At 37.6% G+C, this 25,830-nt stretch overlaps 1 protein-coding gene across 4 annotated transcripts in view; it reads right to left on the bottom strand.

The window, feature by feature from the left end:
- Nucleotides 1-25,830, bottom strand: part of HMG20A (high mobility group 20A) — a 45,768-nt gene that overhangs the window by 6,981 nt on the left and 12,957 nt on the right. For all 4 annotated transcript variants that reach the window (XM_074601056.1, XM_074601059.1, XM_074601055.1 and 1 more), the window contains 6 exons: nucleotides 12,196-12,288; nucleotides 9,932-10,079; nucleotides 8,347-8,562; nucleotides 5,393-5,525; nucleotides 4,993-5,024; nucleotides 85-160 (listed from right to left, as the gene is read on the bottom strand). In XM_074601056.1, the coding sequence (XP_074457157.1) occupies nucleotides 85-160; nucleotides 4,993-5,024; nucleotides 5,393-5,525; nucleotides 8,347-8,562; nucleotides 9,932-10,079; nucleotides 12,196-12,284 (694 nt within the window). In that variant the 5' untranslated portion in view covers nucleotides 12,285-12,288. The remainder of the gene's footprint in view (nucleotides 1-84; nucleotides 161-4,992; nucleotides 5,025-5,392; nucleotides 5,526-8,346; nucleotides 8,563-9,931; nucleotides 10,080-12,195; nucleotides 12,289-25,830) is intronic.

The raw sequence follows: 25,830 nt of genomic DNA, 5'->3' as shown, positions 1-25,830 counted from the left end.
GTGCAAGGACTCTTCAGCTGGACAGCACCTCACAAAAACATTGGAAAAGCAAAGAGGTGGTGGCCCTGCAAAAGTTTAAGTTACCTTTACTGTGATTCAGGAACTCTTCTGTGAAGATTGGAATATCAAAAACAGATCTCTCCTTTGTATCTGCTTCCTTCTACAAAAGAAAAGAAAAATACATCACTAAATACTGTTCATTTTCAGGAATTCATGAAATTGTTTTGATCAAGAAAGTAGAAAGAGAAGGGAGACCAAAAACTGAGGCAGATAAAGAGATGGATAGATGGGAGACACTTCTAGCTCCTACCAAGAAAGGACAAAAGGTAGGTCTCAACTTTTTAAGATATAGGTTTAATAAAAGCCAAATACCATTATCAAGAAATATAACATACTAAAAATATACCCTTTTGCCCTAATGAAATGACACATCAGAATCATTCATTTTTAAAACTATATGAATTCGTATATATTTTCCACTGGAAAGCATTCCACCATCAACCAACTGACACATTCTGAAATAACCTATACAGGAATATCAACAGGAGACAAAGCAAGCAAAATGCCCAGTAAGTTTCATGGTTCTTTGTCTTTCACTACCTAAGTGAAAAAGAAAACAGCCCGGAAAAAGAACAGCTAAAGGAAAAGTAAGCAACTTTTCCACAGTGTACCAATTCCACATGTCTGTTCTAAACTGGAAGAGATGTCTTTTTTGAAACATTTATATGGATGCTGCCATTAATGAAAGGAAGTGTACAAACATGATTTGTAAAAATCTATGCAGAAATCTGCTTGCAGGATATGTAGTATCTTGGAAGGATAACGATGAATATGTATAGGCATATTTTGCTGTTATAAAGCAGTCGTTCACCCTGGCTACAGCAGGTATGCATTAATGTGAGGAGGGCTTCAAGGAACTGGACTGTTGTCTTCTGAACACTGCAAAACCAATGACTGCAGATTTTTTTCACTTTAAGACACAAGAGAAGTTTGCCATCTTAAGATAAAGCCTGTAGTCAAGGGTTTCCTGTCAACTTTCAGATCTCTTCACCTAATTCCTGGTAAAGTTGGTGAATTCAACTATGTGAACTTGAGGCTATTAAAAATTTAAGAGAGCATTTCAGTGTAGAAGATACGATGCCAATTTATAGTTTGTGATTTTAGTAGGCTTTCTTTAAAATAAACAGGAAACACTCTATACTTTAGACAAAAAAAACTTGATTTGACTCAAGGAAAAAAGCTACCATAATACACTTCAGTCACCATTTCTACATGTCAAAATCAAACAGAATTAATGCTTGTTTTAAAGTCTGTATTGCTATTGACAAAGACAATGCAAATTGGATTTGATAAACTGCAGCAACTACAATCAACCTGTTAAAATAGAAACAAAGTTAAGCATGAGAGAAACTCTGTGGAGAAAAGCTTTTCAAACCTTTCAAACACCTCAGCTGATAATGTACCATGAATTCATCCTGCAAAATTATTTAGTGTCAAATATGATTTGGTGCCCAGCAGAAAACCTAAATGTTTGACAGCTGATAAGGGAATTGTGGCGCCTCAGCTCAGAGCATCATACTGGTGTCTGCCACAAAGGAGCTAGATGGGGTGAGCTGAATGGCATTTGGCAGTCAACCAAGACAGACAAGACTAGATGGAACTTCCGATACTCTGCCTTTACCTGATGAGATTCTCAAACGATTGTTTTTAAAGTAAAAGATAAGCTGAGTTTTATTGTCTCATAGAATTACACCTGGGAAGCTCTGCATTTGCTGAGTGAGAACTCAAAGCTCACTTGGCCTTAATCAACTGAAGATGCACTAGAAACAGGTGGGACTAGATGGAAGGGGAACACACCTTCCCAGCTCTGAGAGACACAGTAGGGTGTCACTAGGAGTTCATGATCACACATGCTCTTCATTATAGCTTTGGTACTTGCTACTATAGGGGAAAAACTCACAAGTAGATATTTAGAAATGAGAAGTCATGTACAGAAGTCTGCATAAAGCATTCATTTTGTAGGAACACTGGCTCCTAGAGAATAAATAGCAGAGGAGAGGGTACTGTGAAGAGGAGAGGGTATTCTATTTGCAGACCAAGGATACAAGTTCTTTAGTTAAAAACAAAAAAATATTAAAGTGATCAGATGATCACTTCTGTTCAGCTTCTGAAAGGCAACCAAGAAATTCTACTAAACAGAAGAGTGATAATGAAAACCATCATCGCTCTTCCATTACAGAATACATTACCCAGCACATAAAAGATCCTCTTGAGAACTCTGAAGTACTTAAGCTGCTCTGAGGTTCCCTCATGATTAAAATCATAAGGTTTTGATTACCTCCTATTGAAAAGGCCCAGTCTGATCAGGTTGCATACCATTTTGTCATCCTCCAAATTAAAAGAGAACCAAAATTGTTTCTATCATTTGCCTTAAATAAGATAGAGATGCTTCCAGAGTATCAACAAATAATACCTTTCTTATCTGGCTATTAAAAGTGAGATTGATCTTTGGAGGTTCCAGAACAAATCAGATTTGAAGTTCTCAGAGACATGGTGAAGTATGGTAAAGAGAAATATGTGATTTTGGGGGGTGGATTTAAGTGCATCTTTCCTTGTATGGTCAGGTGCAGACAATGTAAGGAACACATACAATATACATACTACTTCATTAAAAAAAAAAGTTCTCAGAGTAGATGGTTTTCTTGTGTGCTCATACTACAGCAGCCATTTCCCTATCTTCCAAGGCTGTAGATACTACCAAGCAATGTCTAATCTCACAGACTTGTATGTATAAGTTTTTGAAATCTTGCCATTAAGATATTGACTGCATCATGACTGCATGAAGTTAGACCTACTCTGACTCAAACAGCTTGAGGAAAGAAGCAATAACAGAACAATGGAGAAGAACTAACAATGGTTCAGTCACTTCTGATGACAATTAATAGTTCCAGTCTATACTGTTATGCCATATTTATGAAACTAAGGTTTGGAGGAAGAAATATGTTCTGTACCATGCCCACAGATAAGCTCATTGAGACAGTGTCTCCATGGTTTTCATGGCTATATGTTCCTATTATAAGTTTGCTCTCATCTTCCCAAACCTCATCCTTTTTTCACTTTATTATAATTAGTATTTGAATTGTTCATTGCCACACTTTCTGGAGGTCATCTTTATATACAATATTTATAATTAGTTCAACACTGATTCATAGAAACTAAATCACGAACACCTACGTGGAGTGAGGCAAGAAGGGTTTCCTTGACCGTATGTTCTTATATTCTCTCAAGAAATAACTAAAACTTAACCTACTAATCACAGACACAATAATAATAGTCAATGTGAATAAGAGAAAGCAGCAACACAACAAGAAGCTTTAGTCTGACTTCCAGTAACAACTTGAGTATATACTTCTAAAAGCAATCTAAATCTTTTCTGCTTCTTCCTTGTCTGTGCATTTGACTCCTTTGCAGAAAAGATGTGAAAGCATATCAGGAGATAAGCATGTGGAATTTTATAACATAAGGGTGAAAAATGCTAAGGAGTCAAAGGTGCAGGCTTTCAGAAGAGGATGCCTGCCTAACATGTTGCTAGCTCAACTGTGTAATAACTAACTACCTGATGAAGCTTAAAAGCCACACAGGGTATGGAAGACTCCTTTTTAACCACATTATGATGTGAGATTTCAGCAATGACAGCTTGAGTGAGAAGCATAAGAGGTAAGACCCTGAATTTGTAGTTTGACACCTGTATAATTCAAAGATCATGTAAACATTACAGTCAACCTAGAACTTGAAGCCTTCGGTAATCTGTTTTTGTACAATTAAAGACAAATTTAGATACAGTGACTATAGAATCAGAAATCCTGGGGACTGTGTACTTCTAAAGATGTAATTTACTGCAAGTACTTCCTTTAAGAGTTAATAAAAAGACATATTGAAAACATGGTAACAAAGCATGTTCCTGGAAGTGAAACTTATTCTCCTTAAAGTAGACAAGACCAGTAGTTGCCTCTTGGCTGTGCACATCCTTGTTGCTATTGTAATGAACACATTAAAAAGCAACTTGATTGCTTTCCCAAGGCAAAAACCTCACAAAAAAACAGATCTTTCAGAAAGGCCTACTGCTTACAAGTGAAGCGACTGTGTATAAACACGACTTTCATTGCTTTTTGTTTGCAATTTATTGGTAACCATAACAGAAACTCCATGGCCCTTGGTAATACAATTGGAGGAGAAAGTTTTAGCACTTCAAGGGGAGAGATACCATAGTCAGCCAGGATGTACAAGATTTGTGATATGTCTCAACTAAAGCATAAGCATCTTATCTCCAGACATTATTACTCTTTTCCAATGTTTACATATGGAAAGGGAGGTGGGTGGGCAGAAGGAGGTTTAAACCAGAGATCTCTCAATGATTCTGTTACTTCACCCATTTCCTTCTCAAGGAAATTCATGCATTCAATTCAAGCATTCATGCGGCTGCAGAAAATCAGTACCTCCAAACAGCAACCTAAAGGTGCTAATTTGGAAGGTTTACCTAGGTCTCGATCTATTTGTAAGTTTACCTCAATGTTTACTTACCAAATAAAAATTAAAATTCTCTGCTTCAAAAACTTTCAAAGTAAAAATTTTGCAAGTTGAAACTCTAAAACACCAGATACTTAAAGGCTCAGTTATACTCGCTCTCACCCACTGATTTATTTAATGTTACGGAACAGATCTATGCTTTAAGTGTACCCTACACTCCCACTTTATAAGTAGGATCATAAGTCCAAGAGTTACTAAATTTCATTTTCATCATACTAATGTTACAATAAGACTCAGTTGTTTCTAACTTTTGATCAAAAAATGGATAGGAAGAGGAAGAATTCATATTCTAAACCTCTGACTAGGGTCTTCAACTGGCATAAACTGGTTTTTACTGACGTCACTAGAAATTTTCATCATCTGAAAATCTACCCACCGATGTAAGGGTAGAATGAAGATGTTTACCTCATGATCATGGACTTGCTGTCTTGCTCCATCTGAAAAAGAAAAAAGAGTCAAGAAATACCCCAAGATGCACAAGACTTGAGAAAACAATAACCAAAGAATTAAAGCAGTTACACAAACATAATCACACAAGTTATAGACAGAAAACTTGTGCAGCTTTCCTAATAAGTCACATACAATCTGTGTCTAACTTGGATGCTTTTAATGCACATCCTCCAATACAATCTAGATACTGTTAAATTTACATAAATCTAATCAGTTTACACACAGCTGATGCAAATGCCATAGAAAGAACACGTTTACATTTTAAACGAAAGGCTTCTAACGAGTGTCATGCTACATGACTAGCTGGAATCTTCTGTTGTTCTCGCTAGGCATATATGTTTGTCCCATTCAATACCTTGTCTGTGTGATTTGCCTTTTTGTCTGTCCTGTGCTTTCCTGCTAAAGACTTTGTAGGCTTCAGTCTTCTGATACTGCTCCAGCTCCCGCATATAACGCTCCTTATCTCTATCTGCTTCATCAAGGTATCGCTGAAACAAAAAAGTCCAAGAGTTTCAGGGAGTTTCCTCCCCTTCAGGAGGAAGGGAAGAAAAACAACTTGTCAGATGAAGTGCTGATCCATTTCACCTATACCTATGCAAACATGAAAGGAGTGAAGAAGCAATGAGAATGTATGTGAGATGCAAAGACAAGACTTCTGGATAAAATTACTGTGTTCTGCTGTCCCTTTTTCTTTCTCTATGTTTTTTTTTTTTTTTTAATTCAAATCACTTTTCTGTTAACTTTTTTTGTTAGACCTAGAAGTAACCTGCTAAGCTACTCAACTCAACTGAATATTACCTATACATTATAGACCAAACACTTAAGAATTGCCTTTCTGTGGCAAGGATTAAGTGTCACCAAACAAGAACACCTTAACAGATCACGCTTTAAGGTTCAGATCTGTAACAGTGGCATTCCAATACACTCTTGTTTTCATGCCCTCCAGACAAAAAGCACTACCATTCTACAACCGCACACTTCGCTCATCTGAGAGGTGAACAAAACTTCATGGCTATTGGAAAAGAGTAGCATAAAGATAAAAGAGCCTAGGTTATGTCAATTTAAGCTATCTGCATTTAGGTTAAAAGAAATCCTTTTTCTAGCCTGAAGATACTTCACACTTCCGCATAACAGAATGAGCTTAACCAAAGAATTCTTCAGGGGAGCTGATGAACTGAAAGCCAATTAGGGGGTGGTTGCAACACTTACTAATGTGATCCTTTAAAAAAAAAGTCACTTTCCCCTTTTTTTGCCTCAAGGATTTTAAAAGTCAATGGAAGTAAGTTTTAAATCACAGTGAACCTTAGTCACCTGGTATGCCTTTTATTTTCATTAACTCATCGCAACAATACACGTAACAGTTATAAATTCCATGCATTTGCAACACTGTTTTGACCCTGCTGAGGACACTGTTAACATTCTGGATTGGGGTGCAAATTTGGTGATGCTGGGTTTGCATTGCTTTTGGACATTGTAATCTTCCATAAGACATTAATTCTTCTTTTCTATGTCCAGCAATGTGCTGCTGAAAGAGTGAAGTAACTGAGTTAAAAACAATACACGCTTTTCTTCCTTAACCCGTGTTTTAGATGGATTATTTTGAAACAGTAAGAATGAGTTCTGCTGCACTATCTGTAAGTAGGCGTCCTAGGTTTTCTAGCACAGATCTATACAACTCATCAGATATTTCCCCATACAAGGGAATAACATATTAGGGTGTTTGTTTTATGAGTATACCAATGGTCTTTTTCTGGGAGAGACTCATTATTTGGTCAGTCCAGTCAGCTCAACTGACCTGTCCTTATGCTCGCCAAATACAAAGGGAAGTAGCACGACTACAGGGCTGGAACAGGGGAAATGCGAGACTTTCCCTTCAACTTTTCTATCAGACAGCTAGTTTGCTATTATTGCTGGAGATCAGCCATATCAGAGACGCTTTTCCCCTGGATTATGGGACACTAACCTGCACAGCAGTAGTATACTCTGACTCCACTGCTTGCTTCAGGAGAATGACTTCATAGTTGTTAGCTAACCAAATCAAGCTTACTCAGCTTCAACAAGAATTTTGGGCTGTTGTATGAGAGATGTGTGTTCCGAAGCAGCAGTGGCCTTCACTGCCTTAATAAAGAAGGGGAAGGAGAAACTGAAGGGAAGGAAGTACTCAGCAGTCTTTCCCTGACCCACTATAGGTTAGAGACTCACAGCTTTACTCAAAAAAGGACAGATTCCCTGGGGACAGAATAGAGATTTGAACTCAGCCTCCTTTTTCCTAGGTTAAAATTCTGTCTCAGACACGATGATATGTTAAGACATTCTGCCCCTCTACCCCCTGCCCTTATTCCCTTCCCACCCACTTGCAGCAGACAGGAACATCATTCTCACTACTGATCTGTTATCACATCAGCTACTTTGCTTTGACACACATTTTCCATTATGGTTAACATGCTAAGCCTATGCACCATTTTATAATATCTCTGTATAACTTTTATTCTACAGTCTTAGTAAAAAGCAGCAAAAGGAACTCTTGTTTTTGCATCGTTCCATTTTTCATCCAGCCATGATAAAAACTTTCCTTGAAGTATTTTCAAAAACTTAAATGTCCTAATAAAGTCATATGATAGCATCAAGTTGCACTGTGATTTAACTACTGCTTTGCTGTAATCTCCAATTGGCAATCAGGTGTGGACAGTAAGATACCCATTACCAATAACAATGTCCACTCCAGAAGCAGTTAAAGAACCAGACCCAACATTGCCTTGGGCTTCACTCACACATCAGACAGTGCAGAAGGCCACTGTCCTTTCTGGGTCTGCTTGTCTTACTCTAAGACACCAGATGTTTATATGCATTGGTAAGTTTGTAAAATAAACAGAACTGCAAAATCCTTCAAGCAGCTCTGAAATCCCACCAAATTCTCCTCAGGTACAGTGAATAAATGCCTGCCCCATCCTTCCAATGGCTTTGGCCCTGGAAAGTGGCAGGTCTCAACTGTATCTGAGTTACATACACCATTTACATCCAGATGAATTGCATAAACTGTGGGATGTCTCACAAGAACACTCCTCCCTGTTCTGAACATATTCTAGCACTATCTAGAGGACACAGTTCTCCTCAAGTCACACCTGTATGAGATGCTACAGCCCTACCAGGATTCATTATTTGAATTCTAGAGCATCTGTGCCCCTTATTTTGAAATATATTCCTAAGCACAACTTTCATAAAAACCCTATGTTAACTTCCTCACTAAACAACAATATTCCCATTTAACAGCAATCACAATCCAACAAGGAAAAGGGAGTTTAATGGTACCCGTTTCTCCTCAGGAGGCAGTTTACTCCATTCATTGCCCAGCATCCTGGTGATCTCTGGGAAAGGGACTTCAGGCCTCTTCGCTCGAAGCTGCTCCCTACGCTCATTCATGAATCGCACATACCCTGTGAGGGGGGATTTGGGGGCATTGGTGTCCCTAAGGGGTTTCTTCCTCTTTCTCCCTTTGGCCCAGCCTCCTCGTTTAGTTCTTTGCTGCTGCAAAATGAAAATGGAAGAAAATTCAGATTGAGGGAAAAGAATTACCACCTCTGGAAGGAATAAATATTCATATCTCAAACATTTTCATCAGGAGTGTGTTGCCACAATACATCCTCTCCATGGATGTAAGTTTCAAACCTTACTTTAGAGCAATCCTGACTGTCCTCTAAGCAAAGCCAAAGAAGTCTTATTGTGAAAAGTTGTTTGCAGTATCTCCTGGTCCACAGGGACAATAAAATAACATTTGCACCAACTTCTGATTGTAAAACCATGAGAATTGATAACCCAAAAAATTATCATCCTAGCTAATGCAATTGCAATATTTTTTTTTTGTTAGTTGTTTGTTTGGGTATTTTTAATTAATTATTCTCACCCTCACATACCATCCCCTCCAGTCATTTGCCTCAGTATTACATTTGGAGAGATTTTTTTGTATCAGTTAACAATTGTTAACAAGTTAGTTTGCCCCTTCCAAATCTTTCACCTTCGTGCATTATGTGCCCAAAATGTGGGTGACAGGACAGTATATTTCCTATTCTAATCTATTCTATAGGCTTTCTTTCCCACTAACCGCCTCCAATAGAAAGATGAACAAACTCCAAAGGAGGGGACATTGGCACACTGTGAGCTCACAGGAATGATATAGTTATCACTCATCCTCCCAGCTTCATACTACTACAACAGCATTCTCTGGACTATGCTGTTGTCTTATGCTATGTACACACAACTCTTTCAGTACTTCTAAACTCTCCCCAAATCAACATGTTCCTGCCATCATGTTACCTTTGAAACTAAAGCTAAGTTACCTTTCTGGAATTTTACTACTTCCTCAAACAAGGACCTCACAGCTGAAGACAAACTATAAGGAGGAATATCAAATGCATCTATCAAAAAACCCAAAACAATTTCATGTCAAACTTCAGTTCCTTCATGATTTAGTCACCAAAAAAAATCAGTGCAGGATAGTACACAAGGTATAGCCTAAAGTATAAACATAATGCTTTCAAATACATCAGTTACTCCCAGAAGGGTACAATAGTCTCTCACTTTCCTGGCTCACAAGAGACAGAATAAGTTGTGGCAGCTGAACATTAAGTCTTCAGAAAAAGACTGAATGCAGTACGAGTCTGTGGACTCTGCTGGCTGAATGTGTGCTGTTCTCTGTACATTATGACTGCCAGCTTTCCTTGGCTATCTGTGTGCAGCTGTGCAACACAGGAGAAAACCAGAGAGAATCAAAAGATGAAAATGGCAAATGGATGAGAATTTGTGATCCTATTAAAAAAAATTCTGAAAAGGTAAGAAACTACAATGACAAAACTCCATGCTTTTGCTTCATTGGGAAGTCACTATTATTTCATCTCACCTCCTCCTCAGGCTTCTGCTCAGTGTTTTCAGCAGTATTAGAGGACTCATTTTGCAGCTGCTGAACCTGTGACAAATCCTCCACCAAATCTGGGTTATTCACAGACTGTGAAGTTCCACCACTGAATGAAGTCTCAGAATGCGCTAATCTGAAAAAGCACATAATAGCAAAAGAAAAAAGTTTAATCATCATATTGCTAAATCACTTCCTTCCTAATCTTCTAGAACATGGAAAAATGTTGCAAATATATTCAGTCCTTACACTAACAAGAAAAAATAAAAGTTGGTTTTTTTTAAAGAGTCATTTTTGAAGAACTGGCTGTGCCATCCAATCAACTGTTACAACTACCATAGTTGCTATGGGCTTTCAAAGACAGTTTGATTTTTAAATCAAATTTGATTTTTTTTTTTTCTTTTTTTAGTCAAGCTTTTGATTATACAAACATTTGTCAAGGAAGCGAAGGTTTGGATCAGAAATCAGAACACATGAATGCACGCTTCTTCAAAAATACCATAAGGAATTTGAAATGAATGGTCTCATCTTCAACCAACATACACCTTTCTGGATGCATTTAATGTATTTCTCCACAAATACACTTAAAGGTTTGTGGTTGCGTATGACTTTGGATTGAACTTCATTCACCACAATCTCCTATTGATACATGTGGGTATTTAAAACACAAATATGACTAGCTCCCAACAGGCTCCTGAATGGCTGCTATTTATTTTTTCTGTGAGACCTATATCAATTAACCTTACTCCAAGAAAGGTCAAGCTGTCTTGAGGACGGGGCAGGGGGGAAGCAAGTAAGCAGAAATATTTCTGAAGGTAGATTTCTGACAGCAACAACTCAATAGTCATTCTCATCACTGCACTCTGTGGACAAGTTAATAGAAAATTTTGGGACTCATCTTAGATTCTAATCTGTTCTTGAGCCAGGCTAAAGATTACTTGACCTTGCCCAGTCACATTCATGAGAATTACTATAACAGCAGTGTATGCTTCAGGTCTACTTCGTTCATTTACTCTGATCTACAGCTGCTTACATGCACGCCAAGCATTTTAAATATTCAAAATAGTGGTTCCTGCTAATGTAGAATACAGCTATAGAAATCAAATATGTAAACAGAATTGTTAGTTGAATGCCTATAGGAAAATTTGTCTTTAACTAGAGAGAACAGCATATTTTCATTACTCACTATCATCAGCAATCAGGACATAATTACCGGTAAAGACACAAGGGCTGGAGAGATCCATGCCTGACTTTCAGATACCAGGCTGAGTTCATATTACTAACAATTAGAGAGGGAGAAAGGGAACAAAGCGTACACACTCATATAAGTTATTTACATTTGGTAAGTGTCAGAAAAAAATAGAACAATACAGTTTCTTAGAATCACTGTTACAGTTTGAAGAATGTTTCAGCTTTCCTATCTGTTGCCCCTTAGCAGGGAAGCTTTCTAAGCTACACATACAGGAAAAACTTCAATGTGATGTAGCCATTTGTAGTGAAAGCTGATGAAACTCATTCAACACATTAATACCTCTTAAACACAAATCTTATTTGAACACGTACCTCATTTGGCACCAGCAAGTTTGAAGTCCCAGATACATAAATCCAAATTCAGACCTGCCTGAGGTAAATGCCTCCATATTCATTTTTATGGGGCTTTATCTGCCTGCAAAGTCTGAATTTTATTGCTTGGTGCTTTACAAAACAGAAAAGAAACTTGAAGTATCAAAACACAGCAAGAATCCTATGTATTCCTAAAAGACAACTTCTTTTGTCATTGATATTTCAAGAGGCCATTGTTTCAGTCTGTAAAAACAGAGTCAGTCTGACAAAAACAAAAGGCAGCCGTTTCTCAGTGATTTTCAGAGATCAGCGAACACTAATCTTTAACAGAAATAATTTATTTAGCAGGGAGCACTGTAGCCAATATATACTCTCCCCCTCTGCCCCTATCATGCTGTTTAAATTTGTCTTAAAGACTAAAATCTTAGGGAAGCAAATTTTTAAAGATAAGAGATGTTAAGGAAAAGTGTGATCATTTCCATCAGTTCAGAAGAGTCCTGGTTTCTCCTAAATAGAGTCCTGTGATGTTCTATCAAGGCACAAGGGAGTGTTGTAGGATTCATTTTTGTTGGTTTTATTTGTTTGGTTTTTTAAATTACTTAGAATGCCCTCTTCCCACTGAAACAGTTTCCCTGCAAGCCTAGAGATAGTATCTATCAGGTGATGGTTAAAAAGAAGTAGTTGCTTACCCAGTTACTGTAATTTCACTACCTTCCTTAGATCCATCTTCATCTGCAAAAACAGAAGGAAGCGTGGAGCCAGCCACCAAGTTCTCCATAACTCTGGTTAAAAAAAAAAAAGTAAAAAAATTATCTCATTGTTTCCCTTTAGCAGCACTTCAGTTTAAACATCACAACATACCATGGATTTTTCCACCCCATAAACCAATTGGCCAGTCATAGCTGGTTGGCCTCAGGACAGATCCTACAGGCAGCTTAGCTTAAGGTCAGAGAAGAATGATCATAAATGATGCTTCAATTCAGAGTTTCCCTCTTAACTGAGCCCTGTGCCAATGCCACAGTGTTGCTGGAAATCACACTGTAGAATTCTATTTTACTCCTTCTGTTCATCCTCAACTGTGCACCCTCACAAGTTTCTGTGTTGACCCCAAAAGAAAGTTGAAACTAAGTCCCCCCTGAAGTTTCAAATTAAGATTGTAATTGATAATTCCTTTTCCACATTCTCACAATATATCTATGCACACAGTTGAGTGTTATTGCTAAGTAAGAGAACACAGCAATGTTAACTAGATCATTTTAAGCTTCAACTCCCATAGAACAGTTACAGAAGCAAGCAGTTTAAGACACAATACTTATTCAATACAAACTTTCCAAGTTAGAGTTAGTTTCTTTTGTATCCTTATAGCCTGTCATGGGACTTTGATGCAAGATAAGAAATCAAAAGAACAATTAAATTAATTAATCCCCTTTCTCACTAAAATACAAAACTGTTGTATTGTAGAGTAAAAAAAAAAATCCCAAAACAAAGAGCCTTAACAAACTCACTCCATGATTACAAGTTGCAGTTTCAGCCCATTTTAAAGGGTCATACAGTTAATCATGAAATCACTTTTGATGAACTAGAAATTCATCAATTTCATCAATTTGATGAAATTAGAAATCACTTTTGATGAACTAGCAGATATTCAACTTGAGTATTGCTATCCCTTTCAGCTAGTATACTTGGGCTTTAAGCTTGGAGACATTGATATAATTATAATCTTATGCTCCTTTCTCTTGGATTGGTATGCTTTCTACTCAGCATTGAAATTAAAGTGATCCAAGACACAAAATCCTGCTCCATGTTTTTAATATTATATGTGTTTTCCCACACCCCACCCCACTTCCACAGGTAAAGGTTTTCCACAAACAAAAGTAATGACACCTTTTCTTGCATCTTATATCACTTGCAGGTCCCTCTCACAAGTACTACACCTGATATGGCACAAAACTTGTGCCAACAAACCAGTGAATACAGCAGGCCACCCAAACAGATGAGCACTGTGCTCCTCCTCAAAGGACTCTGGATGCAAGAGACATTTATTCCACTGCTATATTTGGTTAGAATTGGTCAAAGGACTCAAAAAGCTACTCTCAGGAACCAAGAGCATAATCATACATCTGACATTCTGTTTTGAGATCATGAGCTCTGCTCTATTCATTTTATGCCTCACTTTGAAAACACAGGAATGTCTACCCCCTTTAGCAATAGCTCTACACCTGCATAAGCTGCTACAGATGTTGATAAATTAATCTCTGGTAAGTCTCCAATTTGTTCAGTTAAGCAAATGTTCAGTTAATGCTCACAGTAGATCAATCGAAGGTCTCCACAAAGCAGGCATTATGTCAATCTAATTTCCACCATGAAGTTCATTTAAGTTTCCAAACAAGACTATCCTTCCTACAGAAAGAAAGTGCGAGAAAGAAGAATAGCTACCTTCTCTCATTTTTCAGACATTCACTCTTTTCTCTTCTGCTTTTCTTCTGTTGAGATCCTTAGATCATCTTTAAGAATCCTATCATTTTGATACCTTTCCTAGAAAAGAATTAAAGCTACACAGACTGCCTCTTGGTCTTTGACATCTAGCAGAGATATATATAGAGAGGAAAGGTGCGTATAGGAAAAACTCAAACCGTAATGAAGAAATTTAATTCCTGCTCTACCATTATAAACCATGAACTGAGTATAGTTTTGAGGCCTCAGCCTCAAGAGAGATGTGGCAAAGCTCTACGCTGTCCAGTAAAGGGCTGCCAAGTTGGTCAGGGGCCTGGAACGCCTGACCTGATAAGGATGTTGAGGAAACTGGGTTTGCTCAGTCTGACAGAGGAGGCTAAGGGCAAATCTAACAGGTGCCTAAAGCTACCTGAAGGAAGTAGCAGATGATGTAGAAGGATGATGTAGAAGCAGATGATGTAGAAGGAAGTAGAAGATGACAGAACCAAACTCTCATTAGTCATATTGGCTTTGCAAGTTCAGATTGGACACTAGGAAAAAAATTTTCCACCAGGAAGGCAGTGCAGTACTTGAACAGGTTACCAGAGATGTGGCAGTAAGTCTAACCTTGTAGATGCTAAATGCTCAGTTACACAAAGCTGTAACTGACCTAAACTAGTGTTGGCAATAGTCCTGCTTTGAGTGGGAGGCTGGACTAAGATAACCTCCAGATGTCCCTTCCAAGCAACATCTGCAGTTGTCTGAAACGGAACTCTGCATTATGTTTTCTTTCATATACTAGCATCTCTGGCATAAAAAGGAGGAAAACTCAAATAATACAATGTTTTTAGGAAAAGTGGCAAGATACTCTGGTGGAACATACAGGATTTCAATTCTTAAAGAAGAAGGCGCAAACAACACTTCCTCACATGTACAAAAGAATCTACATCAAGGCTGGGGCTTTATGTATTACAAGAAAATCTGAAGGTTCAACTGATTTGAAGAATAAGCTCTTCTCTGATGCCCAGAAAGCTGTTTAAGCACAGCTACTAAATACACAACAAATTGCTTCATGCAGTTGTCAAGTAAGAGAGTAACGAAGATTTGCTTTATGTTACACAATATTCTAGTTTTGTCAGTCAACGGAAGAGTTAATATAATCCAAAAAGGAAGCTTAAACAATTAGACTAAAACCTTGCAAATATACATATATATGAATGAAAGCTTTATGCAGGTCTCAAAAAATAAACCAGCTTTTTTTGTTGTTCAAGCATCTCCAGCAGCCTTCTTGGGGTCAAGGACCTCTTTTCAGCCTCACCATGTCAATCTACTGGCACTGAGCACACCCACACATGCCTTAAAACAATACATATTCTCTGCATCTCAACATACCATTAAGAAGTGCTTCTGTCCCTCATGCCCGCTCTGACCTTCCCATCACATCCCCTATACCTCTGTTCACATCTGGACCTAGTCAGCAGCAGCAGAGTCTAAGGTTGCCTTCAAACTGTGGGGAGGCAGTCAGACAGCAACCTTAACAACATATAAACAGAACACAAACACAGGAAGCTGGAAGAACACACACTTCATTCTTTCATCATTTTTTTTTAATTTAACCCATATACTATAGATACACTTTCACTTGATACCAAGACACATCCTAAAGAAAATTTAACATCAGTGAATTTACAATGGCTTATGATCTATTCCAGCAAGCAAGAAAACAAGACAGCTTCCCAAAAGCTCACTGAGAATGGATGAGAACCTACACAAGCCTTTCAGTCACATTTCTCATGGGTAATTGTCCCATGCCTTTGCTCCAAAGCTACTATCTATTAGTTTCAACCCCACTGCAGAGCTACACATTCATTTCAGAGATGTAACAAAACAGGCAAAACAAAAACCTGACGAAAAAACAGTAATGGGGAAGGAAGAGAATTGCTGCTCTCAAGCCTTTACAGAATTCCCAGGACTCGAAAAGGATGTTTGGTAAGTCCCATCTAGATTCATTCTGAATATTTGTGCAGCTTTGTCAACTTTAACTCGGGCTAAAGCACCTAATAAAAAAAATTTGACCCAATTCAAGGCACAAGAAACAATTTTTTTTACACTTTTTTAATGGTTAACACATGTATTCCCTTTTCACTTTTTAACCATCTATACCCAATGCAAAAATAAAACTGAAACGGATGTTAAACTCCAAACCTTTACAAGCACTACAATTCAATGCAAGTAAGCACCACCTCCAAATAAAACTAATTCAAACTAGAGCAGCTCTGAGTTCACTGTATGCTACACCGCTAGCTGTACTGACTCAGGGAAGTAATCAGCTAAGCAGGAATACAGAAAGACTGATTTATTTATTAACAACAGCATTTAATAAAATGCTTGAAGAACCATGATTTATTTTGGGATAGGTCAGTTCTGGAAGATCCAGCAATTAGCAAACACTACAGCCAAACCAAAACTGTAATGCTCAATCTGACCACTACTTTGAGTTTCCATAGAGATTCTGCTTCCATTTTAAGCACAACACTGCTCAACAAGAAACTTTGTTCTCACAATGCCAGCAGCAGGCATACACCTCCCAGTCTACTATGGATAAACTGATACAGATAGCAATACATTTTTCTGACTTTGGCTTAGTTCCAAACACCCCAGGCTCTCCTGTGCACTGATTTTACTTCCAAGTGCAAACTACACAGGAACTTGAGATTTAGGGGTTTTTTTCCCTTGTATTTTCTACATCCAGCATAACAGTGGTCAGTTGTGGAACAGCAGCAACAGCCTGATCTACAGAGGCTGGAAAAGTTTTTGGGTGTCTAGTTTGGCGTGCAGCACCACCAACCAATATTTAAAAAGGATTACAAAAAACAAATGCAAAAACACAAGTAGAAGAATCAAGGAGGAAGAGTGCAAAATTGAGCTCCAGAGAACAAAACAGCATTGTGTGTGCAAAAATCCAAGACAAGACCACAAAAAATATCAGTGAAGAACAAGCTTCCTAGCATTTCATGCTCTCAATGTTTAAACATTGATAACATTTCCAAAGATCCATTAGTCACCTATACCAACATTAGTTAAGCCTCTTTATGAGCCTAGAGAAGATTCTGCATTACCCTAAGCCATCAAAAATCTGGCTTAATTTATCTTTTTCTTTCTCTCCCTTCCCTCATCTCTCAGGAGAAACAAAGGCTTCATGGTCCAGAAAATCTACAACAGTTTTCTGTAACTTTCAGTGTAAATTTTCTAGCTGGACACCTCACTTGCATGCAGTGAGATATCATACTTAATACTGCAGTGTACCAACATGTTTTGACAGTATTATTTGGGAAATAAAAGAAGCACTGATACAGCATAAAGATGTAAGTGCTACTACATATATCAATACACAGGGAAGAATCAACAGTAGGTAATCAAATACCTTTCAAAACCAGTATAGTTTGAATACCTTTTCTTAATTTCTTCTCATACTAACTTTTGTAGGCTATACCATATAATTGTAATGTTATTCTAGCAGGAAAGATGAAGTAGCTGAGCTGTATTTTGAGTAGACTGAAAGATCCATATGATCCAATTTCTAGTCACATCTATACAGTAGACAGGAAAAGTTAAAAGAAGGCAGTTGTAAAATCACAGGTGAGGACAAATCCATGATAGGGGCTAGGCAGAATGAATGACACTTCCATTACATCATTACTATGGTCGCATTGTTAACGATGCTATTATAGGGCAGCAGACCTAAACACATGGATGACACGTAGTCTAAAGATTAAGTTTTTGTAAGAGTCTTTTATGCATGCAATAAGGGTAAAATTTGTCAGATTCAACCTTTTCTTCAAAGAATCAGATCATTTTACTCAAACAGCGAAGATGCCATTTAAAATGTGCAATCAAGCAATATTTATCTAGCAGACCACCTCAGTGTAGCACATCTGCGTTCTTATTTTTCAAAGAGGGAGACTAGAGAGAATAGAACATGTTCATGGCCAGACTGTTACAACAATGCAAGCTACAAGCAGGCATTCTCCTCTGACACTGTGCACTCTCATGGCTCACGCCGGATGAAGAAACAGTCTCTTCCAGACACGAAGCAAAGCAATTACTGTACACTCTGCAAAATGTTCATTGCTCCCACAAAATGTAACTTGCTTTGCTTGTGTAAAGTGATTCACAACATATGTGAAATGAGGCTGGACTCTACAGTGTCTGCACAGGTCTGGTCATACAGTAAGTCACTGTCAAATGCAAACTGACTTCTTACTCATCCCAAGGCTGCATGGAGGCTTAAGATGGCCTTGACAACTGGAAAAGAAGGGTGAAAAGAGTCCTTTGCAATGTTGCCTTTTCAGTGACTACATTGCATCAGATGATCTTAAGCAAATTAAAAAATAAAATCAAGAATTGCTAAACTATTTAGTCATCCAAGTAAAAGGTTATAAATACATATTTATTACAGTTAAGCATATTTAAATATGAAGTTAGCATCAGAAATCCAATTTGCAGCCTGATTATAAAACACTGCAGGAGTTCTAATTACCTCATTGCCTGTTCTAGTTTTAGAAACATTACTGCTGAGTGGAGGATTTTTCTCCCATGCTTCCTATTCCTGAAGTCTCTCATTTGCCAGAACAAATAGCTCCAAACCTTACCATTCAGATAATAACAGATTAAAAAAAAAAAATCTTTATGTCACAGAAGAATCATCATATTCCTTATCTGTGCACCAGAACCCAAGCACTTCATTGTGTAAATATTTTAAATTCAGATTTATTAAGAGAAAACCCTGAAGGATCATCACTTCCCGTCTGTCCACATGTAGCCAGAATATCAGAAAGAAAACTAAAGCAAGTACATCTCCAATTAAAACCACATGCTTTTGGAGCTGTCAGAGGAAGTTCAGATTCTCTCGACAGCAGCATCTTCTTCCACCAAACTGGAGCAGAAGCATATTATCCAACATGCTTGACTGCAAAAATCAGATTTGACTTTTTCCCCCTACAGGCATTCAACAAAGGTCTTTGTGACTTCAGGAAAACTGCAAGCCAAACCTAATGGAATGAAGGCTTTTCTGTCAGACCAGAAAATATATACCAGTGAACAGCCAACTGCTTTTATTTTTACTTCTTGCCAGTAAAAACAAAGAAACACCAGAGACCAAAATAAAGACTTGCAGGAAAAAAATCCAGAGTTCCACTGCATTTCCAAGCAGTTTAAGAAAAAAAAAAAGAAAGAAAGAAAGAAAGATGTAAAGCTTAGTTTTATGCTTAGTTTATTTGGATCTTTGTGGCAAATGCTAACAAAGCTATTAATACTCAAACCTTAGTTACAGCTGCCAAACATCTGTGAAAATGGATTTTTTTGTGGTTTTTTTTTAAACCAAACACAAGTGTTGAATTCTATATTCTACTCTTATTTATATAAATGCATTTGGATGGGGCATATACAAGACATCCCATATATATATAATGTTCTCCTGTTTTCTGGAATTTAAGCCCTTATTTGCACAGGAAAGGTACATACTCAACTCCGCAGACAAAAGCAAGAATAGCTCAACACTGAATCCCCTCTCCCTTCAAATACTTAAAAGAAATTTTGCATCAGCAATAAACGAGCTTTTTAGATCACTCAGGGAAAACAAAACCCCACAGTGAAATGACTGTACAATTAGTTGTGCTATCCAGCTAAAATCAGTAGCTGTGGAACAGGTACCCAGAGGAAAGGCTTTGTCATCCAGCCTTTCATCGCAGGTATTAAGCATCTACAGATTAGGATAGTTCATTTTATTCTGAATTTACTTTCTCAATGGTAGTATCAGTTGCTGTTTAAAATAATACCACTAACATATACAGCTCTGCAAAATTCATTTAATCCTCGTGTTACAGATCTCACAAGAGAAAATACAAACCATTCATATCACAAAAAATAAGTATCAAAATACATGTTGATAATTTTATTTTACTTAATCACTCTACCTAAATCCATCCACTATTTGACCACCAGGGACAGCACTGGTTTTGTAGTTTGTCCATAAAAATCTCCTCTGAATTTCCAGTTGCTATAGGCAATTTAGTGTACCTCTTCACCTGCTCTGTCATTTGAAAATTTTTCTAGGGTCTGAGGACCTCATATTTCACAGGACAAAGTTTTCCAATAGCTACTGTTACATTAACAAGGCAAAAGGGATAAGCCATTAAAAGCCCACAACCACCAACTATGTAACAGACACACAAACCACACCTTGAGCACAGACACTTCTTTGAAACCACAGTGATTATAAATCTTCCAAGACTTTACCAGCTGCTAGTTTCCCCACCAGTAAGTAAATAGTTACTTTCCTTCAAAAGTTCAGTTCCTCTGATCATTTATGTCAGTAAGACTCAATTATTTCACTGTTTGTGGAATGCAAACATAGAAGTGCCAGTTTATTAAAAAATGTAAATGAACAGACACCATAAAGTTTTTCATGGTGTTTGCCCAGCTCTAACATTTACCAGCATCACACAAGTGAAACAAGAAACACTATTAATTAATGCTTGAGGACTACTTTGATTTAAAATAGCAAACAAGTATTCTGAACTAGAGATAACTCTGAATTGTCAAAGAATCCTGATTGTGACTGGCCAGTGAAATGAAAAGTTACATATTTGAAAATGAAATAATTGAAGAGTGGATACACCTGCTGGGATTGAAAAAGTTGTTTCAAAGCTATTGTAGCACATTTGCTCTCTCTCAAAGCCTTGCTCATCACAAAAGTTGTCAGGGAAGTACAGCATATGCTCCCAGCTCGCTTGAATTCTGGGAGAGGAAACACTGGCTGCTGCCACAGTGGAATACAGACTGGAATTTCTCATGCACATACCCACCAAAACAAGTCTTTACTGACCATTTTACAGAATATGGGGTTGAATACTTCGGATGTGAGAACGTACTGAAAAAGGGATTGAGTATATACTTAAAAAGAATGACTCACCACAGGCTTCATGACCCAAGACAAAAGCATCTACTCTGACCTAAAAAGCCACAAAGACAGCATGGAATTGGGTATTTTAATGCACTGATACAAGTACAGGGACAAAGGTTAGAGGAAATGAAGTGTGGGAAGAACCAATGATTCTCACACAAAACAGGCAACTAATCCTGCCTGTTTTCAGAAAAGACACATCTTCAGAAAAAACATGACATGCCAGATTCCATACATTTTTGCTCTGATTTTCTTGCTGTTGCCTTGCGTTATTCCAACAGAAAACAAATGACACTGAGGAAACCAAAACCTGTCATGTAGAAGAAATCACAATCTTTAGATAGTCCTAGTTGTGCAAAATAACAAATACATAACCATTCACTCTGATCTGCTATTTCTTCCCTTTTAAAAGATCAACAGAACTGATACTAGCAAATTGTTTCCAATAGCAAGAATAGTGAAGATCTGGATTGGACTTTGTTTCTAATCTTTTCTTAAAGCTCTCTGGTAATAGACTAATATGTATCAGAAATGAAAGTTTGGATGCATATTGCATGAAGTACACCAAAATCCCTTTTCAGCCAAGGCTCTAAGACTCTTTAATTTGGGATTGTTTCACACACATCATATCATTGGCATCATAGGATAAAAATTGTATAGACCTCAGAAACAGACGGATGGAAAAAATAATAAGGAAAACAAGCACAAAAAGCCAGACACAAGGTTCAAGCAAGTATCAAGATACCAGTGGACACCACTTACAAAACCTTGTCTGGATTCATGAAAAGAAATGAAACAGAAATAGAAATGACAGCACGATCCTGCCAAAGCATCCCATCTCCTGGAGAAGCAGATAGCTCCTTTGACCAGTGCTAACAAGGTTTTAAAGTTGTCTGAGGCCACAGATGAAATGTGTAGAGACAAGCACTATAGGGAAAGACTACACCCAAAACATGAATAAGAAGAGTTAGGGAAATGGGAGAAAGACAAACTATATGCTCTTAACTAGGTACATACCAGGATTTCCCTCTCACCACCAAAAGGGAAAGCACACAGAAATTTTGAAATCATACAAGAACACACATACTTCCACAGTTTCATAAAAGAATTCACTTACATCAACAGCAGAATGTGGACAAGTTAGAATAAACCTTTACCTATCTTCATCCTCCAAAGGCAACAGGAAATTATGCTATTTAGCATCATGAATGGAAAACAAAGGGAAAAATCCCACAATGGCACAAGCCTACTGGAAAAGTCTGAATGGTCTCCAGTTTTAAGCCATGAATCAGACATCCAGAAACATGTGTGAGGTATGGGAAGAGGCAGACTGCACGTTTCTGGAACACCTGTGGTACACATAATGAAAATACTTAATTGTGCAGCTGAAGTAGGATTGAAAAGAAATAAGCCGTGCCAGCAGCATGCCTAAATATCCTAGGCTGAGTGCTCAAAACAAGAGGTAAACATTTGCAATATTTCATCTGATCCCCAAGCCACTTCCAGTAGCCTGAACAAACTGCTGTCAGGACAGTGGATAACTTCTTCCTACTGTCTTATTGATGCTGCAATCTCTTCTTTCTGTCTATCATGTCATATCATAGGCAAGAAGTCAAAAGAAGCCGGGGAAAATAGTGACTAAGAGCAGAACATCCCTGGCCTAGAGCTTAGAGCCAAACAGCAAACAAGAACCTGGGAAAAGTGCAGCTAAGACCTACAATAAACTGCTCATCTAACTTCCCTCTTCCACAGCTGCTCCTCAGATGCTGGAAACAAGGACCTGCAGATGGAAAACATGCACAAGCTCTGCAAAATAGCGTTTATCTACGCACGTGATAAATTTAGTCCTAAAAGAGAATGTAAATCTTTTCAAATAGGCTGAAGACTGAAAAGATATGAGGATGGAGGTCTCGCATGTAACACTGTCTCAAGCACTTACATTTGAAAGGATTCCTAAAGCATGTTTAGTTATAAACATTCTGAAAGATATTTGGCATTCAGGTTTGAGTATTTACCATGTTTAGCAAACAGCAAAGATTTATACTGCTTTTACATTTCCTTTGGTTGATTTCATTTCTATATATATTTGTTAAATAAACGTGGTTCCTTTGAGCTAAAGCATAAATATTATCCCAGTCCCCCTATATATGGGTAAAGAGGCATAGCTGTTTTAAGGAAGGTCATATAGGAAATCTTTAAGAGCTAAGAATACAACTAAACTTCAGAAACAGTCTTTAAAATGCTACCAAGCTTAACCCTTTATTTTGGACATCTCACCTAGCTGTTAGTCATTGCTTGGTTTCAGACATCTAGAAGTATTTGTGAGAATCCGACTTGAACACACATTATACTGCAAAGAGAAATAAGAACTAAAGTCTTCATGATCCTTGACAAAAGGTCAGTGACCCTCTGGTTTACACAGCATTAAATAATGGGAAAACAAAAATATTTGTATTTTCAGAAGGGCTATAACATAGATTTCATCTCCATATAACCTCAGAAACAGACAAAGCAAACTGATAGAAAACAAGAGTTTAGGCATTACTCTGCCTTTTGATTTGTGGAGCCTAAACAAACATTTTACAACAGAAGTGCAGGCACAGTGCTGCACATTCAGGAAACTTACTTTCCTTGGTTATCTTTTACAGCCTGTTAGAAGCAAATACACGGATTACCTGAGGATCCATTACCACACTTAATCCTAAAAGTTCACTCAGGGGCTTTTCAGTTAGGCAACTGTCTTTTCAGTCACCAGCACTCCCTTTCCATTTAAAAAAAGGCTGCTCTGAAAAAGCACTCATCTATATTTTGCTCCTCCCCACATCTGACATAACAAAACCCCAAAAGCATGACATTGCTTTTTAAATATTACATTTTTAAAAGCAGAAAGTATTCAGCTTTTATGAAAACTTGAACAATCATATTTGAGCTTACAGACTTCCTGAGATAAAACATTTATTACAGTAATGGAAACTCGGCTTTACTGGTCTTTAACAGTCTCCCAAAACAGCTAATTCCCACCCTGGAACTGTTTCCTGACCTCTAGAAAGGGTCATCTATGTTTAACTGTAGACAAAATATGCCCACGGCATTCCAAAACTCCATGGTAAGCTCACTAAAAAGAATCCACCAGGTTCAGTTCACATCTCAACTGAATTTTGTTTTTCATGATAAAATATCCACTCCAGAAGAAACTCTTAAATAAGTAAACCTTTAAGTAACCCTTACCTGGCTACCATAAGTAGCACATACTGATTCTTCATCAACAAGTATATAGTTCTCAAAACAGACTAGTCACCTCTCCTGTTGTTTCCTGATAATAAGTAATAGCCATGTGTAATCCCCCAAGAGCAGGTTGCAATGTCTAAATAAAGATTCCTGAGAGACCACAGAGGACTACTGCACCAGACACTACTTAGCATCTCCCATCCACAGCACAATATCCCTAGGTATTTGGAGTTTAGCATATAAAAGACAAATAAAAGGAGAAGCCTATTATTCAAAACTATACCAAGTAATCAAGCTGATTAGGAAAGAATGCTTGAAATTTCAGCTTGTAAAAATTGTATTTTTTGGGCAATTGAAGTATCTTTCATTTATAGCTAACAGTTCAATTATCAAGAAGCAGAAAGATTCATCCATTTCACACTGAAGTTTTCCTCTACTCAAGTATCCATGTCTTAATCACCATGAACTTGTTTGTATTCCTATTTAAAATGTCCTTCTCAGTAACATTTCCTAACATCACCTGATAATCATACATTTTATATGTAAACATCTTCTAACCACACAAAAAATCTGCAGATTCCAACTAGTTTCACTAAGATCCACCCAGCAAAACATTAATGAGCAAGACATGTGTCTAGTCACTGTTTTCTTTGTTGGCTGTTCCTGCTCAGTTGTGGAGGAAGAAAAAGGAAACAACCTGAGAAGAGTACACATTTTCTGCTATGCTGAATTAATCCTACTTCCATAAATCAAGAAATAAATCTCTTGTATCATTCACATTTAATGATTCACAGACACACTAGAAGGGACTGCTGGAGGTCCCAACACCTACTAAAAAATCAAACTGAAGGTCATCTTTATGGCAGACACGACCATGGTAGACAGTCTGGCTCAAAGCTTCTGGTCAACACAGAAGTAAACTAACAAACACCCTCACTGCTTTTTGGGTTTTTTTTTGTTAAAAAGGCTACCAACAGCTGAAGAATTAAGCACTGTTTATTGCCAGGACAGAGAAGTGTTGAATAGAAGATAGGACCATCAAAGCAGTTCAAAAAATTCCTTACAATGGCCACCAAGAATGGAGGAGTATCAGACAACACCTCTCCAGACCTCGCCAGCTTGAGAGACAGAAGAATAAAGACAATTCTCTCTACCACCAGACCAGAGAAGGAAAGTTTTCACTTATCTATTAACAAGAAAAAAATCCATCAAAAGCAACTTTAGCAAGGGATCCAGGATCTTCTCTCCAACTACTGAAGATAGAGCTGGACTTCCAATATTATACTGCCCCTACACAAAGACTCCCTCAACCTTGGTATTAAGCTCAGAGTTACTCTCAACTCTGAGTACCATAAGCAGTATTTACTTGAATTCAAACCTTTTCAACAAACTGCAAAAAACAATGGCAAGTTATTTCAGAGAGGAGTTACATGTTAGGCTCACTACACAGACCCCAATTTTCAGTGATTTGAAGTAGGTTTAATTCAGTAGAAGTTTTAAGTAGTTTTTTTTTTTTTTTCTTTTCTTCAAATGAAAAGCTTAGCTCAGGGCTGCTGTGCTTGCCACTCCACTAATTAGGCCACTTGTTCAATATATTCTGTCCTTCAAATGGAGGACAGAGCATAATGAACTGCATACACTTTCACAAGATTATAGGGACAGACAACTGAGGGACTAAGAAGATACTGTAACATCAAGC

The sequence above is a fragment of the Larus michahellis genome, chromosome 9, assembly GCF_964199755.1.
Source record: "Larus michahellis chromosome 9, bLarMic1.1, whole genome shotgun sequence".
Classification (NCBI taxonomy): Eukaryota; Metazoa; Chordata; class Aves; order Charadriiformes; family Laridae; genus Larus; species Larus michahellis.
Note: the sequence above shows the minus strand (reverse complement) of the source record. Positions and strands in the feature narration are given on the sequence as shown.